The sequence below is a fragment of the Lingula anatina genome, chromosome 7, assembly GCF_051362555.1.
Source record: "Lingula anatina isolate TDL-2025a chromosome 7, LinAna3.0, whole genome shotgun sequence".
NCBI classification, from domain to species: Eukaryota; Metazoa; Brachiopoda; class Lingulata; order Lingulida; family Lingulidae; genus Lingula; species Lingula anatina.
This window is the reverse complement of record NC_141773.1, coordinates 13042775-13068470: the sequence shown is the minus strand read 5'-3', so window position 1 is coordinate 13068470 and position 25696 is coordinate 13042775. Positions and strand designations below refer to the sequence as shown.

At 39.2% G+C, this 25696-nt stretch overlaps 1 protein-coding gene across 1 annotated transcript; it reads right to left on the bottom strand.

Annotated features, from left to right (window-relative positions):
* Positions 1–806: 806 nt before the first annotated feature.
* On the bottom strand, positions 807–25268 carry LOC106174771 (scavenger receptor cysteine-rich domain-containing protein DMBT1). Its single transcript, XM_087017190.1, has 30 exons — positions 25201–25268; positions 21486–21953; positions 20700–21002; positions 20270–20450; positions 19756–19972; positions 18926–19098; positions 17885–18059; positions 17268–17449; positions 16596–16763; positions 15739–15998; positions 15415–15493; positions 15139–15171; positions 14456–14588; positions 13958–14130; positions 13292–13438; positions 12585–12847; positions 12240–12318; positions 11739–11904; positions 11095–11276; positions 10622–10786; positions 9804–10066; positions 9304–9382; positions 8881–9021; positions 7446–7798; positions 6692–6770; positions 6155–6335; positions 4491–4660; positions 3672–3908; positions 3044–3215; positions 807–2501 (listed from the first exon to the last, which is right to left on the bottom strand). The coding sequence occupies exons 2-30, from the start codon at positions 21945–21947 to the stop codon at positions 2231–2233; spliced, it is 5487 nt and encodes a 1828-aa protein (XP_086873316.1). The 5' UTR covers positions 21948–21953; positions 25201–25268; the 3' UTR covers positions 807–2230.
* Between the last annotated feature and the right edge of the window lie 428 nt (positions 25269–25696).

Genomic DNA, 25696 nt, shown 5'->3' with positions numbered 1-25696 from the left:
ATCAGTATCTCAACAACCAGATTTCCCTCAGTTGTCGTAAAAGTGCTTGCTTTGTTGAATTACCTCAGTTTTCGGCCTTGGTCCTGTCATCTTTTTCAACGTCAACTGTTTCGTTATGTTTTTTTTTTATTTTATTTTTTAACACTTCCTCCTACGTACTGTTTACGGCAGGTTCTTTGTTCGATGCTCGTCTCGTAAAAGTTTTTAAACTGATAACTTCTCTCCACCAGAGGCCCTCGTATCTTTTAAAAACTTAACATCGGATAACACGTGCTACAGATTGCTACTTAACGCCTAAGTGTGGGGATATTTATAGACGCATTTTGGGACTGTGCATTATAATACTGTGAACACCCCCACACCTTGTAAATCACGGGATACTGAAGTCAGAGATATCCAATTTGCAATAATTACTTGTGGACCAGAACAATACAATTGTTTATTGCGTATATCATGTTGGATGTGAGGGGCACATAGAAAATATGAATCCCCTGTACGGTGAATAGTGTGCTATTGTTATCAAAATGTACCTTATGTGCATACTATATCAACATGCAGAGGTATATATTGCCCATCCTTTAAATCTAGACAACCACTGTTAAGATGAAGATATTTCTCTCACGATGTATTTATGTAATAATAATATTTTCTTTTAATTTGCACAAAAAGCAAAATATATAAAAAAAATAATATGAAATATTCAAATTGGGATGATTACACTTTTTCCAAAATGAAGCAAATTCTGAAAAAAATGTATTTTCGTATGAAAAAATTGCAGCATTGTACATTGAAAACAGAAAGACATGTTTAAAATGTAGTTTTATTTCAAATAATATTTTTCCGTTTACAGAATTTAAGTACCGGTAAAATTGTAAAAAAATCTTAGGTATATTCTGCTTAATATTTCATAGGCACCTTGAATGAAAAGATAAGTCATTTAACCAACGGGCACGTGTATCATTCAAACTAAAAAAACTGTGTAGGAAATATTTTCCCAAGTAGAAAAATTCAATATGTAAATCCACCACGCCGTATAAAATTACCAAAAAATTTTGTCATCACACTTGCAGTTTCTGAAAAGATTCTTTTGCTTGAATTTTAAGAAAATGCATTTAATGTTACGGATAGCAACTGTACAAACATGACCCATCACATATCTATCACAAACAAAGTTCGAGTAGAGAGCTGGATTATGAATGTTTAGCAAAGATATCCAATATTACTCGCTTCTCGTGTATCAAACCCAATGATGAAATACGTTTCATTCCAAAATACCGACTGATTGTTACTTATTGATAGATTGTATAGCTGAACAACCAGCAGTTATTATTTGAGACTATGTTCATTTTCAACCACAACAGCAGATTGATTCTACCCTTAATCCGAGTTGGTTTCTGTTTACTCTACAATTTTGATGACACAGTGTATAAAATATTCAAACCGTTGGTCTGATTTTTGTTCCAGTTTTTCTCAGACAAGTTTAAAACTCATAACTTAACTTTTTGTCTCAAATATAAACCTTTACTTTGGCCTGGACCCTACAGCGGATCAGCAATTACAGTAAAGATACATAACATACAGACGTGGCCTCTAAATAAAGACACTGAATAACGACATCTAACGTATGTTATACTAATTCACTATCTGCACGTTTTCAATGCGCAAAGATTGGTTTCCCAGAAGGCACATTCATGTATTCAAGACGTATAAAAAGACTTCACATATCACAATCCACGAAAAAACTTCACCATTTCTATACCGATAATGAGATGGGTAACCTAATTTATCAGAGCATTAACAATAAGTAAATGTTCTGTGTGTGTGTGTGTGTGTGTGTGTGTGTGCGTGTGTGTGATACGGCAATCAAAATCTTGAATATTACTCTGGGATAAAATATATCTGCAGTACCAAAAGTTATCCAGTTCCACTGGCATTCATCCGCCATAGACCATGCTGGTCTTCATCACACTTTGACCCTACACTTCGAGCGTATACCAGTTTTTAAATATTACCATAGTTCCCTGATTCCTCTGTTCTGTGGACTGTAAATACATGTAAACCACTATATACGGTTGTACATATCTAGAATGAGATATACGGAATTCTTCTGCTACAGTATTGCTCAGGAATTTCATATTCCGACAGAATGTTGATTCCACTGTCCGTAATACAAGGTACAGGCAAACGCGTCTGGAGTATTTATTTTGATTTGGATGAGTTTTGTATTCAGTCAGGTGGATGGCACTGTGGTCCCACTTATCCAATGAAGTCTAACTTGTCTCGTTCTTTTACAAATGAAGGGCAGTTTCAGAGTGCATTCCACGTCGTACCACCGTGGCTGGCCCCCCGGATATAGTGCTGCGCAGTCTTCAGTTATTTGAAATGTCCCGCGGTTGAACTCGGTCCAGTTCCCGACTGCCCCATCAGATCCGTCTGCCCATTGCCATTGGCCTTCAGACCAGATGTCATCATAGCCAATGTAGACCAATAAAGTGACGTTGCTGTAATAAAAAATACATATAAAATACAACTTAAGTTCGATACCTGTGTAAATCAGACTGTTAAACTACCTACCTGTGTCGGTTTGATACAGGTACATTGGGTATGATTTGTTACTGTAATGAAGTCCATTGAGTAATTTAGCGTAAAAGTCATTTTGTCAAGCTTAATTTTTAGCGTAGTGGTTCATAAAACAGTGAATAATTGCTCATTTTCATCAGATGTGGTCAACAAAATAAGTCCACATGATAGACTGTGCAACCTGAGCGAACTGGAGATCAACATCCCGAAAACTGGATGTATTATTGCCCGTTATTATGAAGCCGTTTCCTATATATGCATTTACATGTCACCATAACATCATTGCAGCGTACGTTTGCTTGTGTATACGTCTGTCTGTGTGTGTTTTTGTAACGCAAGTGACTTGCACTATGTTAAAATCAGAACAGGTCCATCAGTAGACTTATTTCCAGACACACAAATTTGGAACAGCCGTTTATTTTGTGAATTTTGTGAAAACCTATGTAAACAGATCTGCACGTACCTCAACAAGGAACTGACAAAGGACTGTTCTCTGGCAGAATGGATGCTAACCAAGTCTGAGTCCATGGAATGGCAATATCTATTAGCGTCCATGTACGTCATGCTAGTATTTATGTATTTATAACAGTGGCCTTCATTTGTCTGCCAACCAACAGAACAGTTGGTTGCGATGCCTGGAATCAAAGAATAGTAATCATGCAATGAATAGCGCTGTTATTACTATATAACAATGTAGGGTGTTCTCTTAATACCAGTAAAGAAAAATGATAATCTTCAAGGAATCAGAACATTCACTCTCTCTCATGTACCATGTCATTAGGTGCAATGATTATAGAATAAAATCATGAAAAGATATGTTCATATGTATAATATATGCCTCAAAAAATAAAAAAAGCATTTCGATAAAGTTAACCATTAAATAAGTCCCTTTCCCAAGCGATGTTTATCGATTTTTTAAACTACTAAAGCCGCTTCAGCAGTAGTATATAGATCAAATCAAATGTAATGCCAAAGTGACTACACTTTTGATTAAAATGTTTATTTAAATGTAAATCTTAGCCAAAATAGCATTATCTGGGTTGGGCCTAACTTGTCTCGTAATATTTGATAATAACAATGATACGGGTTACCTGGTTTCCTGCTTCCACTTGGGTAACACTCATTGCTCAGTGTTGAAGACGCAACACAAGTCCTGGTTTTCTTTGAGAACCAAAAGCCGCTGTCACAGCTGGCAAGGTATGGCAACCCTCCACAGACCACAAACTGGGCACAGGTTCTGGCCAGAGGTTGGTTCATGGTCGTGTTGGCACAGACCACGCTTGGGATGGTGCCAATAGCCACGGTTGGCCTTACAGTGGTCGTTTCACCTTAATAAGTAAAATTTGAGAAATATGGGTAAACGTTTAGTGTTGATTTTATTCCAAACACACATAGGCATTCGCAAATACTCGCATGCATATTATACATCAACTGCAAGCCCCTAGAATCGGCATGTCTCGGCCAGTATATGCTAAAATGCTACTGGTAGAACACACTAAGGCGTTTAATAAAAAGTCGATCATTCGTTACTATTACAGAAACTCCTTTCTTTGGGACTCCACGACGTCACCATGAGGCTGGCCGATAGTGCATGAAAAATCCAACTTTTAGTTGGAAAAAATAAATATTATTATAATAATTATTATTATTATTATTATAACAAAATAAATTTCACAGCGCAGTACCCATTTGAACACACACAATCACACAAAGCGAACAGACGCAACAACCTGATGCCATTTGGTGACGATCATCTTGGCAGTCACTAGAATATGCTTCTAGTTACTGTCCTCTAAGTTTCGGGGTTCTTCTCGGCAAGTAAAAAAAAGACATTTCTATCTGTGTGGTTCGTCAGATTTGTTAAAGCTTTACTCTTCCTGCAGACTGCAGGGGCAGAAAAACACGCGTACCTGAACAGCGGACTCCGGCGTCCTCGCTGTGGCTGCAGTCGTGATTGCCAGCAGAAGGATGGCGACATTCCCACAGGGAGTTTTCTTCCCCGGTGCAAGAAACTTCGTCCAACCAGATTGGGCCAGAACCAGCTCCAAAGCGAGCATTGTCGTATGCAGCATCCGCGTCACTAAAAATAAAGCTATATGTATGTACTGAGTGCAATATAATTCACCTCTGGAATCCACTAAACGTAACTTTTGGTATTTCAGAATGGTGTATCACTTTGAATATATCCATATACCGTTTCTTCTCATTGAACAAAAATTAAACCGATAAAATCAAAACAGAAACAAAAATTAAAATTAAAATACTAAATTACAATACTGAAAATTCAATATGATACAATAGTTGTTTGTGCTTCACATGGAATATTTATTGTCAACGTATATCTTATTAGACACCTTTTCCTTTGTAGCATAGATATATTTTATGCACAACGGTTGTGAAACCTTATAAAATTTATGGATTTGTTACAAATTTTTGTTTATTGTTCAGTTGTATCAATGCAGACACAAATTGTTTCGAATATTGCAAAAGCCAATGGGATAGAATAAATTTGTATAACGTCTCTGGATGCCACGGTGTTGAGGTTTCCTTCCAAAAGAATTAATGGAATACAAAGTATCCCGAACATGAACAGAAGTGTCTTTAGCGGCCTAGATTTCATGTGCATTTTCTTGTAACATCGGTTCTCCAGTAAGACAACGCATCCTGTTCACGCAGTTGTTACTTGTTAAGTAAGACTTCTTGTCCATTCTTCTTGTCCCATAGACATATCGGATGAGTCTTGATCCTGTTCACAGTTTGGCGGGAAAACAACGTAAATGATGAACTTCTGGTTCTGGAGCAATGGCAATTGCAGTGGCAGATAAAGTGCTGGTTCTTCTGGCAATGTTGATGATGATAAGATCAGGCCCCGTAACTCGAAGGCATCGCGTATTGCGAATGGCGATATCACATAGAGGCCACAATATATTATGTGGGGCGAGTATGGGCGAGCTATGGAATCGAGACGCTTGCGCTCGGTCGCAATGCGCGATGCTTTCGAGTTACGGGCCCAGTACGGGCGACAGGGGCACGAGGCAGATTTGTGGAATGATCACTGATTACTATGGGGAAGAAAGCAGCCAAAATATCAACACACATAGAACTTTGAAGCCTTTAAGATTGCTAAAACCTTGAGAGAGAGACAACCATTATGAACATCCTTGCACTATTTAAAAGAAGTTAAAGAACGCTAATAAAAGCAATTTAAAAATAAGAATGACCATTTGTTGTTAACACTACACATAACCAGACATGTTTGTGAAACAGACACTTGTCTTTCCATAAATTACCGCCTTTTGCTTACCGCCTTCAACTATTCCTTGGAATATTATATTTTCAATAGCTTATGATCATGTTTCATGTCCGTACCATAGTAGCTTCCATTTCTTCACTTCTGTTAGAGGGTGGTCATACTGACCATTGTGCATCTTGATGGTGTTACGGGCCTGTTCATTATATATTCGTTCTTTATATGAGATACGACCTACCAGCTAGATACACAGTTGATGAATACTGCAAAATATGTGCCTCATATTACTGTGGGCACATATTTTGCAGTATGACAACAACTTACGGGTATCCTAGCCACCTGCACACCACAAGTGCATCTCTCAAATTCCAACCGTCGTCGCAAACAGTCCCCCACTGCCCTTGGTAAAAGACCTCAACTCGTCCTTCACCTGCATACACGCCGCCAACCAGACGCACATTGCTGCTACTCTCTGATGGCGTTGGCGTGAGCGTTGTCATCGACCCTGTAAATTAGTGAAGAAAACGGTTGTATTGCGAGGACATTAAGACCCTATTCCCATAAAGACAACAAGGATCGACCCAGTTCTGCAGACAATATGAAGAAATTGAAAATATTTTTTTTAATGTATGCATTGCTATATGTGTTTTTGACATTCCACTCCATCGCTCAAATTTGTATGCTACTTTAAAAAGTATATATATATATATGAGATTTTTCACAAGCAGCTTTATGAATTTATTGAACACAGAGGAAGTTTATCTTAACGACAGCAATATGTGGCCCCTATGGGGATAAGTTCGTCGTAGTTCTTTGTTCTAAACTGACATCCCTTTTCATTTCTCATAACTCCGTTCTTACCAGTGTATCGGGCAATGTTAATATCGTCTACGGCGATGTAAGCTGAAGAGCTGCTTAGCAGAGATGCCTCAAACACTATCTACAAAATATGAAATTACATGAAACAAAATTGGCAAGGCAGATGTCATGTGACTATGCACCTAACATTTAAGGGATACTCTGTACCCGCCACCATTCTTGCTGCAATGCTAACCGCCACATTTACTGACCTCCAAATCCAGCTTTAATTCACCTTTCCACAGTCAATGACGCGCATGCACCAATTAAGCTGTGCGTGTTGCATTCTGGTCTAGTTGTGTGCACTGCTACGGTACTTCCGATCAAGTAGCAGCGGCTTCCCGCACTACCGGAAGTAGGCATGCTCACACGAGCTATGAAGGGCAGAAACCACTAAATCAGCCATTCAGCGGCTGTTATAGACGAATGTTGCTAGGGTTAATTTTGGTATCAACTAGCAGGCTAGGGTGTAAACTACTGCCAGTTTTTTTTTTTCAGGACCAGGCACAGGTGCGGTGCAGTCGTACGTGAGACCTCTGGCGGAGGGAGCTACTGACTGTGAGTGGTGCAGTGGTTTGTTTACAAACAGAGGGGTGCACATGTTCAAGTGATGCCGGTAAGACAGTGGACTTGATGACAGTATATTTTTTGCCACTGGGAGTTATGTCAGTGTGTCTGCTGTCCATGGGGATGGGAAATGTTTCACAGAGTAATTTTGTTCATGTATTTTTGCAGGCATTTCTTAGTATGGTCGTCAATGGGAAATTATTTGGTGGTTTCTGCCCTGAAAATGGGCTAACAGCGCAAGCAAGCCATTATCTGTTAAAGGCCGCTGTACCCGTATAGACCACCCAGCTTTTTTCACACTTGCCTGGAAATCGCGGCTCATAGTCAGGATGAAGTACCCATAGCGCCAACTGATGTCGCCGTAGCCGCTGATTGACCACCGAACGTCTCTCTCTGTCCCATGGACCAGGACAAACAGAGCTGCTCTGTAGAAACTAGGGAACAAGTACCAGAAGGACACGATATACCTTGTATTACTAGCCAGGGGCGGCGAGATATACCGGGCGCCTGTGCCATAGGTATTCCTGGCGTACAAATAGTGGCCTATAATAAAGGAAATAAGGGGTCAGTCAATGCACTTTTCTTGTTTAAATTAAAATCTCTTTCCCTCCCTACCCTCCCACCTTTCCTCAGTTAAAGGCGCGCATGCGTGGTAAACTCATTTTACCCATCACAGTAAATGGTTTGAATTCACGACCAGAGGAAATCGGCTTATTACGATTGTGCGCCATTATCTGTAGAAAGAACTATGTCGACCGTAGTAAATGAAGAAGTGGCCGCTGTATTCGGATTGGCAGGAAGAGGAAGAGGTATGGGTTGGAAACGCGCTACTTATACAATTAAGACGAGCCTAACCGTCGGCACCGGATATTGGTTTGTAACATTCAAGGGCAATTAGTCATGGGGCTGATTTAATTTAGGGCTTGACATTTGCGGCACGCATTAAGAGTAGTTCATATGGATGTACCACACCGGAGTCTTTTGTTTTTGACAACTATTCATTCGTCATCGAATGTTCAAGTGTTCAAGACTACAGACTAATGTATACTAGTACTACTACCAGTGGCTTCATTAGTAACGTTCCCACAATCCATGCTTTTCTGTCTGTGCGTACATTCCCTGAAAATGGTTAGCCTCTCTGAGAAGAACAATTGCCCTTCTCTAGGATTGCCCCTGGCAGTGGCCAGTCTTCCTTTACTTTGTACAGATGACATTAATCGCATGTTCTGATCCAGATTATTGCGGCTAAACCATTAGGGACCATTCCCACAGATATTTGGAGGCTCACTAAATTGCTATCAACTTAACCGTCTTAAATGTCTGTGACGCCTAGAAAAACTGTTAGGGGGTAATTATCTATACCCCATAGCTGATTCGGTCGGCGTGACAGACATTTAAGCCGGTAAAGTTGATAGCAATTTAGTGAGACTCCCCAGGGTGATAGATCGATCCAGATGGATCTATCTAGGGATGGGAACCCAGTCTTACATTCAGTTTATCATATAGTTTTGAAAACATGCACAGGTTCCGCAGGCACGTTATATACTGTATTATAGTATACAGTATGAATTCAGAAATGGCAGACACACGTGTACACGTATGAGTAAAAAAACCAAACAAATTACCTGAACGGGATTGTAGTGTATGATCTGCTGATACCATTGTAGAGTCATTGCTGATAAGCCAGCCTACAGGGGCTGTCATATCCTGTAGAAATCCACAGGTTCCATTTTCAAAATTGCACGTTGCTTGATGGGTAGGAGGTACTGCAATGGGTTTTGTGATACAGTGTATATGGAATACTAAAAACGCTCTCCTTCTCTCTCTCAAACGCGTACACACGCGCGCGCGCGCACACACACACACACACACACACACACACACACACACACACACGAACTTGTACAATTTGAAGCCCTCACAACAGCACAATTATCTTTCAACCAATATAACTGTGAAATTGCTAAAAAACGATTCAATTATTAGCCCGATCCATGGAGCAAATCTCAGCCTGTTACACAAGAAACTATAATACGTAAGGCACTTACGTGTGATAGGAACAATGCTGATATCGTCTAGTGCAACATCGGAGCGGAAACCAGAACCGCAGATAGCTTCAAATATAATCTAAAAGCAATAAATGGAATTGAATATCATCTGATAAAAAGGGTTACCACACCCCAATTCAATGTATTTTGTGTAAGAATGATCACATCAAAGCCTTCAACTTAGCCTAAAGTATATAGTGCTTTTAATCCAGATACCACACCGAACACCATATCTTAAATATCGATGTATAAATCCGGATTTTTACCATTCACTCAAATTTGAAACGTGCACAACGTCAAATGCGTTCTCAACTGATAACTTACAAAAACCTAGTAAAATAATTCACTCTCACTGAATGCATGAAATGCATCTTTAGGAGAGAAAGGGATTGGGAGAGGGAGGCTGCGCGTTTTTGGGTGTGTAGCCAAAGAAACCAAGAACAAATACACGTAACCGTAATGTTACATACACGTACATTTGCAATAGGTAAAAAAATTACCTGAAATGACGAATTTGTCACTACCAACACTTCACCTCTTCTCCAAGTATTTCCTTGATCACCATTCGTCGTCCACATTATTTCTACTTGCGATGAGCTGAGCGACCTGCCACCAATATTAAGTGCCCCCATCTCATCACCATACATATGATACCAGAATGATACGTTATACGATTTTCTTCCACGGGGCTCCAGTGGAGGCGATATCAAGATTGTGTTGGCACCACTGGACACAGAGCTTGCCTCCGCATAGATGTAATGCCCTGTAATTAAACAATCGTTTGTCTGTAAATATACAAATACAGAACCCAGTATACATACGATTTATGTTTGAAAACTAAGATTCAAAAAGTTTCATAACTGAATGCGGTCCAATGAGTCCCGGTAATTCATCCATTGTAAAGTTTTCTACCGAGCACCGCATACAGTATGTTACCTTTTCCCTCTTTGGGACTGACCGACGGTAAACCCATGGATACAATAGTGAGATTATGGGTCCCCTAAAACACATTTCATATAAGTTACATTTTACCCATTGATTCACAAGTCCATTAATAACGTTTAAATCTTGAAAATCGGGAGAATGATCAGTAATTTACAGGAGGTCAAGGTTTTGTATATACCTTAATTGTCTGTGTAAAACTGAAAATAGCTTCAAATAAAACCGCTTTTTCTCAAAAGACATACTTAAAGTACTCTTTAAAATGCTGACCCTTCAATGACAAAGGGTCACCAACGTCAAACTGAGTGCACCTAAAACGAGAATGTTTTAAAAAGTAGGAGAGGCAGGATGGCCAATGACCTTTATATGAACTCACCAGATAAAGTGCCCAAGGTGTGGTCAGTGTAAGGTCCTGTCCCGCTAGATGGAGTGCTGCCTGTTATAACTGACCAATTGTAAGACGTGGACAAATTTTCAAAAGCACATGACCCTGATTCGAAGGAACAAGTCACATTTGACTGAATTGTGGTATTAGTATTTTCTGAAACGAAGTAGAATGAATATCGTTGTCAAACAAAAATATCCTCCTCAATGATCGAGTCATACAAATCTTGTTGTGAATTTCTATACAGTTGAAATTTAAGGACGACTGGGCGGTTACACCAGGAAAACCGAGGGCAGATCACCTCCGTAAACTGGTACAAGAATGCTTTATCATTTGATACTCGAATTCGTCTCCCTTAGACAATAGATACCTTATCTCATCAATTCTAAAGGGTGCCTCATCTCCATATTGCTTGTATGGGTTAAACAATCTCAAAATGAGCTCTTTAATCATCTAAACCTTACCAGGGGAAGTGCACCTAACACCGGCCTTAGCGCTGCCAAAACAGTCGGTGAAGCCCCATCTGGAGTGAGTACAGTATTCCAGGGAGTATTCGAACCCCACACAGTCGACATCGCTGAGCCAGGTCCTGGAGACAGAGCTGTAAAGCCACATGCTACTGCCGGTGTAAGCAGCGTCAGCCCCACTGTAATACAACCGTCGAACTCGTCGTATAAGGACATGCATGTAGTTGGAATCTATGCAACCACAAAGGTGTGTGTTTGTGTGTGTGTGTGTGTGTGTGTGCGTGAGAGAGAGAGAGAGAGAGAGAGAGAGAGAGAGAGAGGGTGGGAGATAGAGTCGCCCACTTTCTGTACCAATAATGTACTCCCACCTCTTGGTTTCAAATTTCTGTTGATCTCTCAAACATAAATTTTAGGTGAACGGCAGTGACACGTCACTAGTTTACATGCATTTGCTAACTCAAAAAACAATTACTATTTCCAGTAGGTGACAAACACCCCCGGTATCGTTTATTGGCAAACAAAATCCCTCGCATGTTTAGTCACTCTTCCTCTCTGGGAATAACATGAAATACAAAATAGCCAATGAGTAGAAGAGTGTTGATAATCATTGTTCTCTTCATGTAAGTAAGATTAAACCTCACCGATAGCCTAGCATCCTACAGACGACCTGCGCGTCATAAATGTCCCATCCAGAGCCACAGATGTCGCCCCACACCCCTGCGTGGTAGATTTCCACTCTGCCGTCCCAGGGATAATAACCACCGGCCAGACGCACATCAACGGTAACTGGTACTAGTGTAGTGTTCCCTGAAACAATTGATTTAAACGTGTGTTTGTGTGCGTACCTGCGTGCATGCGCGTGTGTGTGTGTGTCTGTGTGTGTGTGTGTCTTGCTGCCAAATGGACTGGATCAAAAAGATTTAATACTTCAAGAAAGAAAAAGGTGGTCACACTCTTGCTTGTGACACCTTTCCACGCCGTTGGCATGCATGCTATAGATGGAGAGAATGGAGGTAGCCGTTTTCCAACACTGGTAGAATATTAGGTTGATAACACCCAAAGTATTTTTCATTGGCAAAAATGGAATAGCACTTCTTCACGGGGTTATACATACGGTGATAGACAAATCGAGCTACACCTACCTTTCACTGGACAGATAAATATATCATCCAAGGCTATGGTCGATCTTGAATCTCCTCCTCTCACGCCCTCAAAGATGACCTGTCAAAATATTACGCAAAAGAGTAGATCTATTTTGATGTGCAAATGTATTCCACACACAAATTAGATTTGACAAAGCTTAAAACGCCCCACAACATCTACTAATCGACTATAAGAACGGAGCCATTGTGAAAGGAATGATTTACTATTTAGCGTCTCCTATCAACCATCAACCACCTTCGTCGTATATCAAGATACGAGACAGACATATTATGATCCATGTGTTGTTGATATATGCTGACTTCTGGACAAAACTGACATCATACCTGAAAATCACTACTGGTCGAGATGTGAAGAAAGTGACCTAGCCAAGAATAACTTCCTGTAACTGCTGTAAAGTTCCAGAGTTCTTGTTCCATCGTTTCAGAACGTTTCACCAACACCCTGATATAACCGAGCTCTCTACCCCTCATGTAGAACCAAAACGATATGTTGTAGACCGTGCTGGTGTTCACTTTGATCACAGGGGACGTTATCCGCGCGGTTTCATTTGGTCTCCCATTGCTGCCCGACATGTAGATATAGTATCCTGTAAAGGGTTGACTGACATTTATTCAGAAAGTACGTGTTATTCAAGATTTGTTATTTTGCCTTCTGGTTTTGGCGTTCGTGTTGTTGTGTGGCATTATATAAATACCGCAATACCTTATTTGAAATTTGTCATGTTTCCCCCTGTGACTGTGCGTGTTGTTCGCGTGGAATCATTTAACTTTCTATGTGATACAGTTGAGAAGACTGTCGAGTTTCTCAATAACCTGCTTTATTTCTGATTTAAGTGACCATGCATCCAGGTTATATGCGTCTGTGAGATCTCTCAATATTTCGACAATGAATTTCGACAAATTTTGCATCATCTATTCAATGACAGGTTAATCAATCAAATACAAAGACTTCATTTTCTCTTTTCTCATTTTCCTTAAGAATGAAAGATTGACAAGAAAGGAGTTAGGCCTTTATGACTACAAGTTTATACCATATGAGGAGCCCAGAGTGTGATCACTGCCGGGAGCGTTAGAATAATATGTGTATCCCTGACTTCGGACCCAGTTCAGATTATTGGAGTAGCTCTGATTGTAACCACAGAAATCCGCCTCAAACGTGCATTCTACGGACGCCAGTCCTAGAAAAAACGGAAATGTAGACTAAGCCTGACAGTACTTCATAAGAGTAAATGCTAAGTTCATCATACTACATAGCCTACATCATACATGTAGGACCCAAGACTGAAAGGGAGTAGGCGTCTGCATCTCACTTTTTAGGACGAAATTGAGTCATTTATGTACCGTCCTTTTTTGTTACAAGACAGTGTTTTGAACATTTTGTCACTATTAAAGTCGCAGAGGTGACAGCAAAAAAGGGGAGGGGGGTACAATTTTTCTTACTATTGCTATATAGCGTCATACGTGATATCATGTGTATGTTCTTATGAGTGTTTACGGTAACAATATAGTAAACAGTTATTTTGACAGATTTCCATGCTAACACTTAAGTTATGCATTACATGTATATATTAAGTAATATCAAACAGTAAATTAAAACTACAAACTTTGACATAATAACGCATTATACCGTTATTCTGTCCAAGCTACAAACGACGCAAAGAAGTAGATATATACTGACGTTTTGAATATACAGTTACCTGGATCCTTGCACCTGACTGACGCGTCCTGGTAATAGCTACAGGTTGTGACCCAGAGGGGTTTGTCACATTCTTCTAAAGAAGACTCCGTTCCCGTACAGTTTATGCGGGACAGCCACAACGTCCCGTTACCTTGGCCAAACCTAGCGCTGGGGTATACCGCTACTGCGTCACTGAAACACAACCGGTCCAGTGGGAATGGCGTAAACCTTCACTACTGTGTAAAACGGACGCACAGTTAAATAAATCTTTAACAATGCATTTTATGAGTTTGATGAAGCTTTAAATCCAATCCACGTAAACACTAATAACATATCCTGTTATACAATCGCCATAAACTTTTTATGATTTTGGCTCATGGTGGTTTGGGAAAAAAACTAAGTAAACCTTGAAAGCAAAGCTGTCATCGTCTTTAAATCTTTACTGGTCACTACGAAAGGGCCAGAATGGGACAAACGAACTTGTCTTTACCAAGATGCTCACAAAAGTTGTTCATACCTGTATCCCAGCATTCTACAGGTAACCTGGCCGTCCCTGATGTTCCAGTCACTGTCACAAACTGTGCCCCATTGTCCCAGATAATAGATCTCTACGCGACCTTCACGGGCTACAGAGCCGCCAACCAGCCGCACTGAAACAAGAGAGGTGGAGTGGGTTAATTTTTACCAGGATCACAGAGGAAAAAATCATTAGATATTGGCAGCAGATATTTTTCTCCGACTAGCCATTAACTGTGCGTATTTCTGCTCTGTGGGGACTTTTGCACAAGTAAGGCCTTATCCAGCCAGTCTGTACTTGGCACAGAGTGGAGTGAGTCTTGATTCTGTACAATACAATTTTGCCTAATATCACGAATGTCATATTTTATATTACATTGACAATAAAACAATACCATATGCATCTCTGGTGGGCTTGCACTTTCGTCAAACTGTATTTTTAAGGTTTATGGCCTATTCTATCTGTTATACACTAAATGGAACACGTGTGGCACAATTTGATGCGTCGATCTTCCAGTATTTCACATTGTGACTGACAGCAAGTCATAATGTTAGCTTCACACATATTTCTATTTGCTCTTAATGAGCTGAACTTTAGTTACCTACATATTGAGGAATTTTTTGGTGATTCTTGTAAAAAAAATAACGCCGATATTTCAAAACAATATACAGGGAGGTCCTAACCTTGTAGCTTCTCGTCGGGAACGATTGTGGCGCCTGAATGATGCAAGTAATACAAGATTAAACATCCTCTCTCTCTCTCTCTCTCTCTCTCTCTCTCTCTCTCTATATATATATATATATATATATATATATATATATATATTGATTAAAGATACGTTTATCATCTAACAAACACAGTGTAAGACTCTATTCAATTGGCAATGAATACTCTTGTCTTTTATCTTATGATTCCATTATTCTTCGCCAGTTTAAAAATTTTCCATTAAATAAAGTAACCTTCTTGTTTCTTGATAGATATATCGTCTATGGCAATATCATTGCTGTATGATGCGACACACAAGGCCTGGAAGGTTATCTAAAAGACAACACATAGCGTGAAATTAAAGTTTGTTTTTAAGTTAGTAGACTTGGTGCTAGGAATTATAGTTTGATGTGACTTCCTCTTTAGCAAAATGCACAAAGCATTTTATTGAAATAATTCACAAAGTCAAAGGAATAATTCAAAACGTCAAAGAAATAATTCAGAAAGTCAAAGAATATTCTTTTTGTTATAATTAGCCATTCCAAAGTGAAATCAAAGACTAACAGATTATCCCTAACCGTGAAGTTGCCACTGGCGAGTTTCAACACTTCAGCGTATTTCCATGCGTTGCCCTGGTTTCCAGAAGCGATCCAGATGAGAGTTTTCCTGCCTTGTACTGTCAAATACACATTCAATGCGCCCATACCTGAGCCATACATGTGATACCAGAATGATATATTATACACCGTCCTTGTAGTGTTGGCAAGAATGGTGGGTGTTAAAAGCTCGGTGGTCCTGCCAGAATAGCCATACGTTCCGTCCAGGTACACGTAATAACCTATAACAGAACATCGTCGCATTTTAAAAAGGTTTCATAGTCACTATAGAAGAAAAAGGTTTTACTATAAATTCCGGAGGTTTTGATATACTCCCTACTACCAAAGCGTCTACTTTGTCTTTGGCGACCATGTTATTGACCGCAGGACAAAAGACATATTTGTCTTGGCTGTTAAATATCTAAAGAACCTTCTTAAAACAACGGGCATTTCTTTTTTCTCATCCACACAACAACACACAAACCCGCCGTAGCTTAAAACCCATCTAGTTTTCAATAAGGCAAGTAGATATTCGTTTGTCAATAGCTAAACAAAAAGAGATTTTATTATCAGTCAGTATTTCTCCTAATATTTTCGGATATATCGCAGGTAATTTTTTTCTATAGCTATATGACAAATGGAACTGTATTCGTCTTAGCTGTTAGCTATTGAACCTGTTTAACAACTCCTTGTGTTAATTGTTATATTCAACCCTTCACATTGGTATAAACAAATAACGGCTTTATCTTAACGGAAATTGGTGCCAGTTTAAAAGACAAATGATTTATATCGAAATACTGATAGACAAACACGATGAATGTAGTATTATAGAAACTTACCTGTACTCGACAGCGTCGTGTGGTCATAGGTGGGGCCTCTGTAGGAGGAGGATGTGCGGCCACTACGCCGAGTCCACTTGAACCTGCTGTAAGAACTTGACGTAGAAAAAGACATCAAGCCGCACATCCCAGCCTCAAAGTTACAGGTTATCCCTGATACTCCAGTATCTTAAAAGATTTAAAACAAGAGTTGAAACTCACACCGCAAATGCAGTGTTTTATGCTATCTTTATATAACAGCTAAAATACATGTATTTTACACAGTCAGCGACCAACACCCAAATGCACCTGGACTTCGGAGATTTCAATTTCACCTTTTTTCTCACTGATAAAATACCAAAATAAAACTTCCTCAGCATGACAAAAAAGAGGATCTAGAAAACAGTAAGATCCACTGGAGCAAGTGATTGGCCGCATGCGGATTGATCTATGCAATCTCTTTCATTGTAGTCGAGTATCACTGGATCCGATAGCAGGTTTAATAAACTTTTCATTTCCCTTTATCAATATGCCTTAAGAAATGTTATTGTTACTTTCTCTCATACGGGTGTCTTAATTCCATGCTTCCTTTTGCCTTAGAAAGCTCACAAAACCATTAACCTTGTACATAACTTTGGTCAGGTTCAGTGTTATAACGCCCAAAGCTTGAGAATTATCGATACTACATCATACCTGAAAAGCACTGGACGCCTGCTACGTCATCAACATCACACCCATAGTAATTCCAATATGTTGCATAGCGACATTCCTTGATATGAGTGGCCGAATCTATGCAATTGAGGGTTATGAATGGTCGGTTGTTAGAAGGGGCGTTCCCAAAGTTAGAGTTGAAATATATTGCGCCAGTTAAATTCCTGTTAATTGAAACTGCTATTAGTAAAATGTTTGAAAACTAATTTTATAAACTTTGATTGCTCAAACTATAATACTTTAAACATAAAAACTAAATTTGCCTTCAAGTGTCGTGCAAAGCCAAAATTAAAATTTAAAGCAAAATTTGGTTCTTGTTTAAATGACAAGAAATGTTACATTCAAAAGATATTGACAATATAAAAATGAAACTATTTTAGTTCACAAAAAAATTTCAAGTTTATTGATAACATGCTTGTTCAGCTATCAAAAACCATTGATACATAAATTGTTGAAATTATGAAGAAAAAGATAATAAATAAAATGAAATAAACCCTCAACACAGGATAACAGCGTGTAGTAGAGGAACTAGTAAAAGGAAAACTAGTAAAAGTAATATTTTCATGATTTTATCTAGAGACAAGAACCCCAAATCATACCGATGTCCTAGCGTTAGGCACACAACTCTAGCGTCGATCGAATCCCAGTCCACGTCACAGACGTAACGCCAGCTGTTCCCATACTTCACTTGCACGTTCCCCTCGTATTTGGAATTAGAGTCGACCAGCCTTACATCAGTGATCTGTGACGGACTTAAAGGAGAAGTGGTGGGTCCTGCAATTACATATAGGAAAGATATACAATCATAATTTAGGCGGCTGCTTACCTCTCCTAGGGACGGATCATTCAGGACTTCAGTTTTATCACATATCTCCACTGTATTTTCCCATTGTTGTTATATGTGACGTTAAGAATTGACTTCCTACGAACAAGACGAGACAACAAGACGAACAACCTATACTACATGAAGAAACAAGAACTATTTTCCTGGATTCCATCCGATCAGATTTTATTTCAACGTCGCAAATTCCTGAAAGGATATCTCGTAAATTGTAAGTAAAATGTGACAATCTTGATAGCCATGGGTTATCCTAGAGTTAGCTAGCTCACGTAACTCACGTAAATTACGTGAGACGACTTTGAAATTGATGTTTCAGTTGATGTTCACCGATGCAAAATATAAAAAATATCTTGGTATTACATTGTATAAAATATGGCTACACTATATCTACTTGTTATCTGCACCATAAGTCTTTTACGTTAGATGTGGTATATGTAATAAAAAGTAACATTAAAATGGCTGTAAAGGAAACATTCATAAACAAAGAAAAACATGTTTGGTGTGGCATCTTTTTTAAAATCAAGATTGCATATAAGATAAACAAGTTGCAAGGTTCGATTTCATTTTTTTGTAATTAAACCTTCGTTAGATTGCAAGCTATGGGATGTACCGCATCAATACTTGCAAAGCCACTTTTCGAAAAGCTGTTTAAAAAAACTAAAAATTCCTTTATAATAAGATAAATTAACCAAAAATAGTATAATCAACGTAACTAGCTTCGATATACTGAAAAACAAGTATATAATTAGTCTGAGAATTCAATCACACTGAATAGAACTTGCTCAATTCTGCAACTTACCTGGGTTACACCTGACTGTCGCCACTCTCTGTTTACATCTGACAAAAGGGTTGGCTAACGTATGGCGGCATTGGGTGACGTTTGTCTCGTTGCCAACACAACCCAGTATCAACCTCAATGGAGTAGAATCCACCATAGAGAAGAACGATTGGAACAACACCTCTGCTTGAACGCTAGAATTAAGAGAGGATATCTTTATTGTGTCCTTTGATGTAGAATCAAAGAGAGATCGTTGTGTTTGTTACCATGAGAAATCTCAATGGACATCAGATCTGTGACATAACACCCCATATCCACGCAATGCAGCAGTTAAGTATTCCAAGGGACCGCATGGTTTCGGCGAATAACAGTTCTTTTTTACCATCGATGCAAGACCTCTATTCACCTTTATTTTGAATGAGAAAACAGTGGGTAAAGACTCTCTTTTCTGTTTTAAGAGGCTTGAACGTTTGATTCCTTGACAACAAGTCTTACTTTTGAAAAAAATCTGATCCAGATATGGCAATATACGTGAAAAAGAGAATAAAACTGGAGGCAAGTGCACTTAAATATCTAGAATGGTTCTAGTAAAAAATTGCTGTAAGACGAAATATTGGTAATCTGACTATAGGTCCAATTTATGCATATACATTTAGAATTACTACAATATCTTTTCGTCACGAAATGTACGCTGAGATGACAAAGCAGAGTGTACAATCAAGGGTTTGGATTCTAAACAACCCAAAAGATCTAAAACCATGCGCAAAATATATCCCAAGCTTCTCTGTCATTAAACTATGCATACTAGTACAACCATATATAATAAAAAAATCCGTCTGCCTCAAGCTTACCCTAGTCCTAGCGTCTTGCATATCACGTGCGCATCAGGAGAGGCAATTAGGCGGTCACAGATGTAGTACCAGTGCCGTCCTATCAGCACCTGCACATGCCCCGCACCATGCTCCCACATATCTGCCAGTCGGACGTTCCGAACCGCAGAGATGTTGCGTACAGGGGGGAGGACACTTGCGGGTTGTGTTGGTGGCAGCGCAGTGGGTTTCAGTTTATCTAGTAAGCAAAGGTCGACAACAGAGTTCGAATAAAGTTCCTTTTTATACAAAGGGAAACTTAACCCATGTAGCACATCTTCCTTCATTGGTTTAATCGGTGGATAGTTAAGACATTGTATAGGCAAGTTTAAAATGAAAGCTAAATCGTTGTTTTGGCCGTTGTAAAATGAAAGTAAAATGAAAGTAGGATCTTTTATGTGCTTTTCTTAATTTTTTGTTTTGAGGATGTCCCATTACATACATCCGTACAAGATTCATGGTTTTCCTGCTATATCTTTTTAAAAAGCAGACGTACCTTGCTCCCCCACCTTAAGCGTCCATTTGTCGCATGTGGCGGTGTATGTGTATGACGTAATCTGGCCGTATGTGGCCACCACGTTCTGCAGTACGGCCGAGGCGACGTCTTCCTTTTCTGGACAGATCACGCTATCAAACTTAATGTCTGACCTTACTCCATCGCGTCTACATTTGATAATCTAGGTAAAAACGTGAGTGAGTGGTCAAATGTTTATCTAGATAAAATGTGACTGGACTCTTCTACATTTTATTGCATATAAGATTCAGCACAAAATACGATAACTTTAGGATTTTTTACTTGGCTATTGAATCAACACAAAGCCACCAATTCATACATGTCAATACACACCTTTGTATGTATGAAATATTTGAACATTGTAATTACTCAACCTTACAGTATTGAGCGAGAGAGAGAGAATACAACTTACCCTAGAAACAGCCGCATCGGGATCGATAACCCAAGACGTTTTTGTACCAGATATCAACACCAACATAACATTCTTCACTGTGGGGCCAGTGGCGTTCACCGACACCATCACTTCGACTCCAGCCTTCCCGGCAGAGTCCATACTTAGAACGTGGATTTCATAATTGCTATCAGCCTTATATCGTGAGCAACTGAACACTTTCGCGGTCGGCACAACCTTCCCGTCCTTCCACGGTGTGGCAGCACTGTCTGTTCTAGGGGTAGGCTCCACCTCACATCCGTTGAACTTCTGCTTCTGCTTCAACTGGAGAAGAGCGAGTAGAGAGTCTAGAACCAATATTATCAACACATGGGAAAAAGAGGTGTTTAATGCAAAATTTATGTGTGCTTCCATTCTCACATTATCGGTAAAACATGGGAAAAAGAGGAGTTTAATGCAAAATTTATGTGTGCTTCCATTCTCACATTATCGGTAAAACAATGATCAGAGTCTAAAGTTATTATCAAACGTAGATGTACATACATGTTTTAGACTCTATATTATATTATATTATATTATATTATATTATATTATATTATATTATATTATATTATATTATACAATCGCAGTTAAATACAAGTTCCTTCTGCTTCAATGATTCTGAATAATGGCATTGAAGAAAAGAGAAAGGTAATTTTTGGTGACACAGATTGATGGCTTATTTCACCAACAACAATACCCATGCATTTCACTTTTTCACACGTACATGTAAGCTATAATAATTATGATAATTAAGCATTTAAGTACCGTGCTGGGTGAACTGTTGTTTTTCCCTTGAGTCTCAGATCTAAGGGTAATGAAGAGAGCCAGCCCCGCTGTGAACATTAATAACACTAGTATTGCCACGATCACAAGCCAGACAGCACAGCATCGCTTGCGACACAACCGCCGCCTGTTGTCTACTATCGTCATACTGCCGGAGAAGGAGGATCTATCCGACATTCGTCGGTATGCCATACTCTGCCCTGTTTCATTTCGCACTGGGGCGGAGGGGGTGTTGGGTTCGGTGGTTCGGTGGTTAACGCAGGCGGAGTTATCGTAGGCATGGTTCTCGGTTCCTTCAGCCCCCGTGCTGTTACGAATGCCCACTCTCAAGCAGTTAGAGTTGTCGCCGGATGGCGGTGAAGGGGTTTGGGAGGCTCCTTTATTTCTACAGTTCTGTTCTGTGCTCCCATGCTCTGCAATTTTCGATAAGGCGTGTGCCTCCATGGTGTTCTGGAAAACAATTTGAAAAGGGTCTGGTGGAATGATTACAATCTTCAGTTACAAGTGTTAAATGAGATTGGCACACATGAAGCATGTCATGTTGTAAGGAGGGGGGTCCTGTAATATACCACTCTACGCTACCCTAACATCATACTATATAAAACTATTGAAACTCCTGTCAGTGTTTAAGAGACGGAAAATACCCCTGGCACGTTAGTGTTGCAAACCGTTTCTGACGGGGGCGTCTCGATAGTCCGAAGGTTCATTGGTCCGAAGGTTCATTGGTCCGAAAAACGGTAACATTTTCATCGGTTTTTTAATCAAGGGTTCATTGGTCCGAAGGTTCTGTAGTGAACATTCGGACCAATGAACCTTCGGACTATTGAACCTTCGGACTATTGCTACGGCCCCTTTCAGACTATCAATGTCTGTGAATGGCTGATATATTTTACCATCCATTTATAATCTACATTTTTGTAAAAATGCTTATTTAGTGACGACAATGCGTCGGGATGTGTTTTTTTCTGCCCCATCAATCCTGAACCCCCCCCACCGTATATCTCCCCTCGATTGTGACAAGATGTCAAGTTGTGTCACGTACTCCCGCTTTTTCAGTCTCGTGAGTCACGTGAGCTGAAAATATCAATTCCCCGCGCCATACTTTTTGGCGTTAGTCTACGTTATCCTTTAGTCAGTCGTCGTTCATCAGGTGTATGTGCAAATAAGAATAAAGAAATTGGTGGTTTATTTACGGTATAGTCGATTTGTTATTCCATACTCGGCTACACGTAGTTTTGATTGCTGTGACGTATCCCATTGTGTTACCCAACTTGCTTTGCTGGTCAGGTTGCCAGGTGAGAAAATTGTTCTATACAAGCACGCTGTAAGAGAAGGGGAACCCTGTGTCAGGCAATGTGTCTGGATGGTAAAGGGTTTATCGTATTTTGTGGAGAGGTTCACAAATAATTTAACAAAAAAAAAAAAAAAAATGAAGTCCGGTACGTGGCATATTTAGGACAAGTTGCCGACAGAATTTAGAGCTTAATTATTCACACTGTAACCAATAACTACAGTGGGCCACAAACAAAATGATTTACATGGCATATGTACGAGTAGGTAGCTGACAAGATTAACGCCTACGTGCAAATAAACAGGGACGACATGCAAAATCCGGTTCTCTCGTTTTAACCTTTGAAGTGATCAAAGTGCGCAGAAAATTGAGCAAATGACTTTTATCAGATAGAGAAGTACTCCTTTAAATTGATGCCACTATTGGCTCGAGGAGAATCATTATCATACATGGCAAATACCGTAGATGATAAGCTATAGGCCTACTATTACTTGGTAACCATGGAGTGTTCTTGACATTCAGCATTACATGATTCTGCATTGTAAAATAAACTATTAAAGCCTAATATATCTTCCCATTGGTATCCGCATTGATTTATTAGTACATAAATAAATTCCTCTTATAAAAGCGTACAGCTATTTGTAGGTGTCATCATGTATGTAACACTTATAAATATCAAGCCCTTCATTTTTTCTCTTTCTGTAACTGTAACTGTGTTGTAAAAAAATGAACTTAAATCTAGTTCTAAAATATCACACTCCACAACGTGTCAATTCGGTTATCAACTGACCACACTGTCCTTGGCCTAAGGGCCTTTTTCCCGAATTTGGACCAACTTAGACACTGAAGGCTAGTATCTTAACAATATCTTTCTCTTTTTCGGCAGAATCATTTCGCCTTAACCCAATTTAATTGTCGATGAATACATATGTTCTAAATACGATAAAATTATCTCGTCAAGAAATGATTTGTCAAGACTTTTAACTTTCGGAACTGGTGGAATGGGTTCTTTTTTTTCCATCCCTTAGGGTATGAAACTAGTATCAAAACACAACTTGGCCGATTCTACTGATATTCTCATCACTTCTTCATACCTCCCAAGGTCGCATTCAGAGCAGATGATTCGAAGATTGACTGATTCACCGATGAAATATGGCCGACCCCACTTTAAAGCAAGCCGCCTAATCCCCTAAAATGGTCTCCTCGCCTCCAAACGCGCCATTAAACCGTATTAATCTCTGCTCTGAGGTTCAATTGCTAGGCCTCTGCAGAGACGGCGCATGTGGAGGCTGGGAGACCATCAGGGGGACTGATCGGCATTGCTTTTAAGTGGGTCGGCCATATTTGATCCGTGGAATAGACTTAGTCCGCGGATTAACTTGATTTGAATGCGCTCTAAGAAACTGGTTTGGTATTTTGCCAATGCATATTGCTATCCTGTTTTTTCTTAATTACTATACTAATTTTTTCTAATTCTTCTTATTATTCTTAAGTGATTGCCCATCATTTAGAACTAAATTATTTAATTAGAAAAGGCACAAAGCCGGAAGGTACAAAGCAGGAACAGGTCGGTCATTTTTTTTTATTTTCTATTTTATAGGAAAGAAGTGCATTTTTTTTTTTTAGGAAAATTCAACTTTGCGACAAAACAGCTTGGACGCCTTTAAAGTACATGTGTAAATACGGTTTACGAAATAGTCTTCCAGATTTTCCTCTGTTCACATTATGGAATAATCCATTCCTTTAGATTTCTTCCGTGGTACACTTTTTTGTCTTTATCAGCCATTCCATTAAATTTTGTCCGTGATTATTTATCCTTTCTTCATCACATCAGTTAAGCCATCCATTTTAGTGCAGAAATCTTTAAGTTCACCCGTTCTTGATCGAATTAAACTCCGGTCCATAAGTATAATCAGTACACCTCCCTCCATAAACATGTATACTTGTACTGACAGGGGTATTAAGACTATATTGACTTTATACCATTGGGTTTGTTTTACGTTTTTTTTTTCTAATTAAAGGGTGGTTATTGTAAAATATATATTTATGACAATTATTTTTTTCTTTTTATAATACTACGAACAAGCCATATAAGTAGAATATTGGATTTGCTAATATCGGAGGTGGTGAATATATAAAAAATGATATTGCTTAAGAAAATACCACATGTAGCAATAACTGCATTGTGTATTCATCTCACTGCCTTACACAAAGTGTAACTATTTGTTCAAGTACTGTTTGACATCAGCTTACACCTTTGAGAGACTAACGCCATGATGTAGGCCTACTTTGTTCATGCTACAACGCCCCATTATAGTTTCACATTTACATTTTAAAAATGCAATAGCGTTAATAAGAGATACGAAACGTGATGATTTAGATTTGTTTCCACTGAAGTTCACTTACCTAGCAGATAACTCAGATTTATCTCCCAAAACCAACAAGATACTTACATGAAGGAAAACGCACCGCGGGCGTCTTTATTCTAATTTACACCAGTATACAGGATGCAAAGAAAAGTGGGTTGATGACATTCGATTTTCTCACGTAGAACCTTTTGGGCGACAACATTATAAGCTCTATACAAAAAGGGGCCTCTTCATTACTTGCAAATAAGAAACAAAATGGTCTTTTCCGGGACCTTGAATTAATTGACTAACCTATATGACCGACAAACCATTTGTGGATGGGTGTCCTTTATTGTAAAATTTAAATTGAAAATTTAATTGAAGTTCTTGTTGAATAATCCTGGATCTGCCCCTGGATGGAAGTTAATTGACAACTGGGAAAAGGGTCCCCGGCAGTGGGCAGAAGGCGACTGGACCAAGTTTGAACGCGGGTGAATTCAAGTCACAGCGCACTGCATATAGTCCGGTTGCTTAGGGCAAAAAAATGGCCAAAT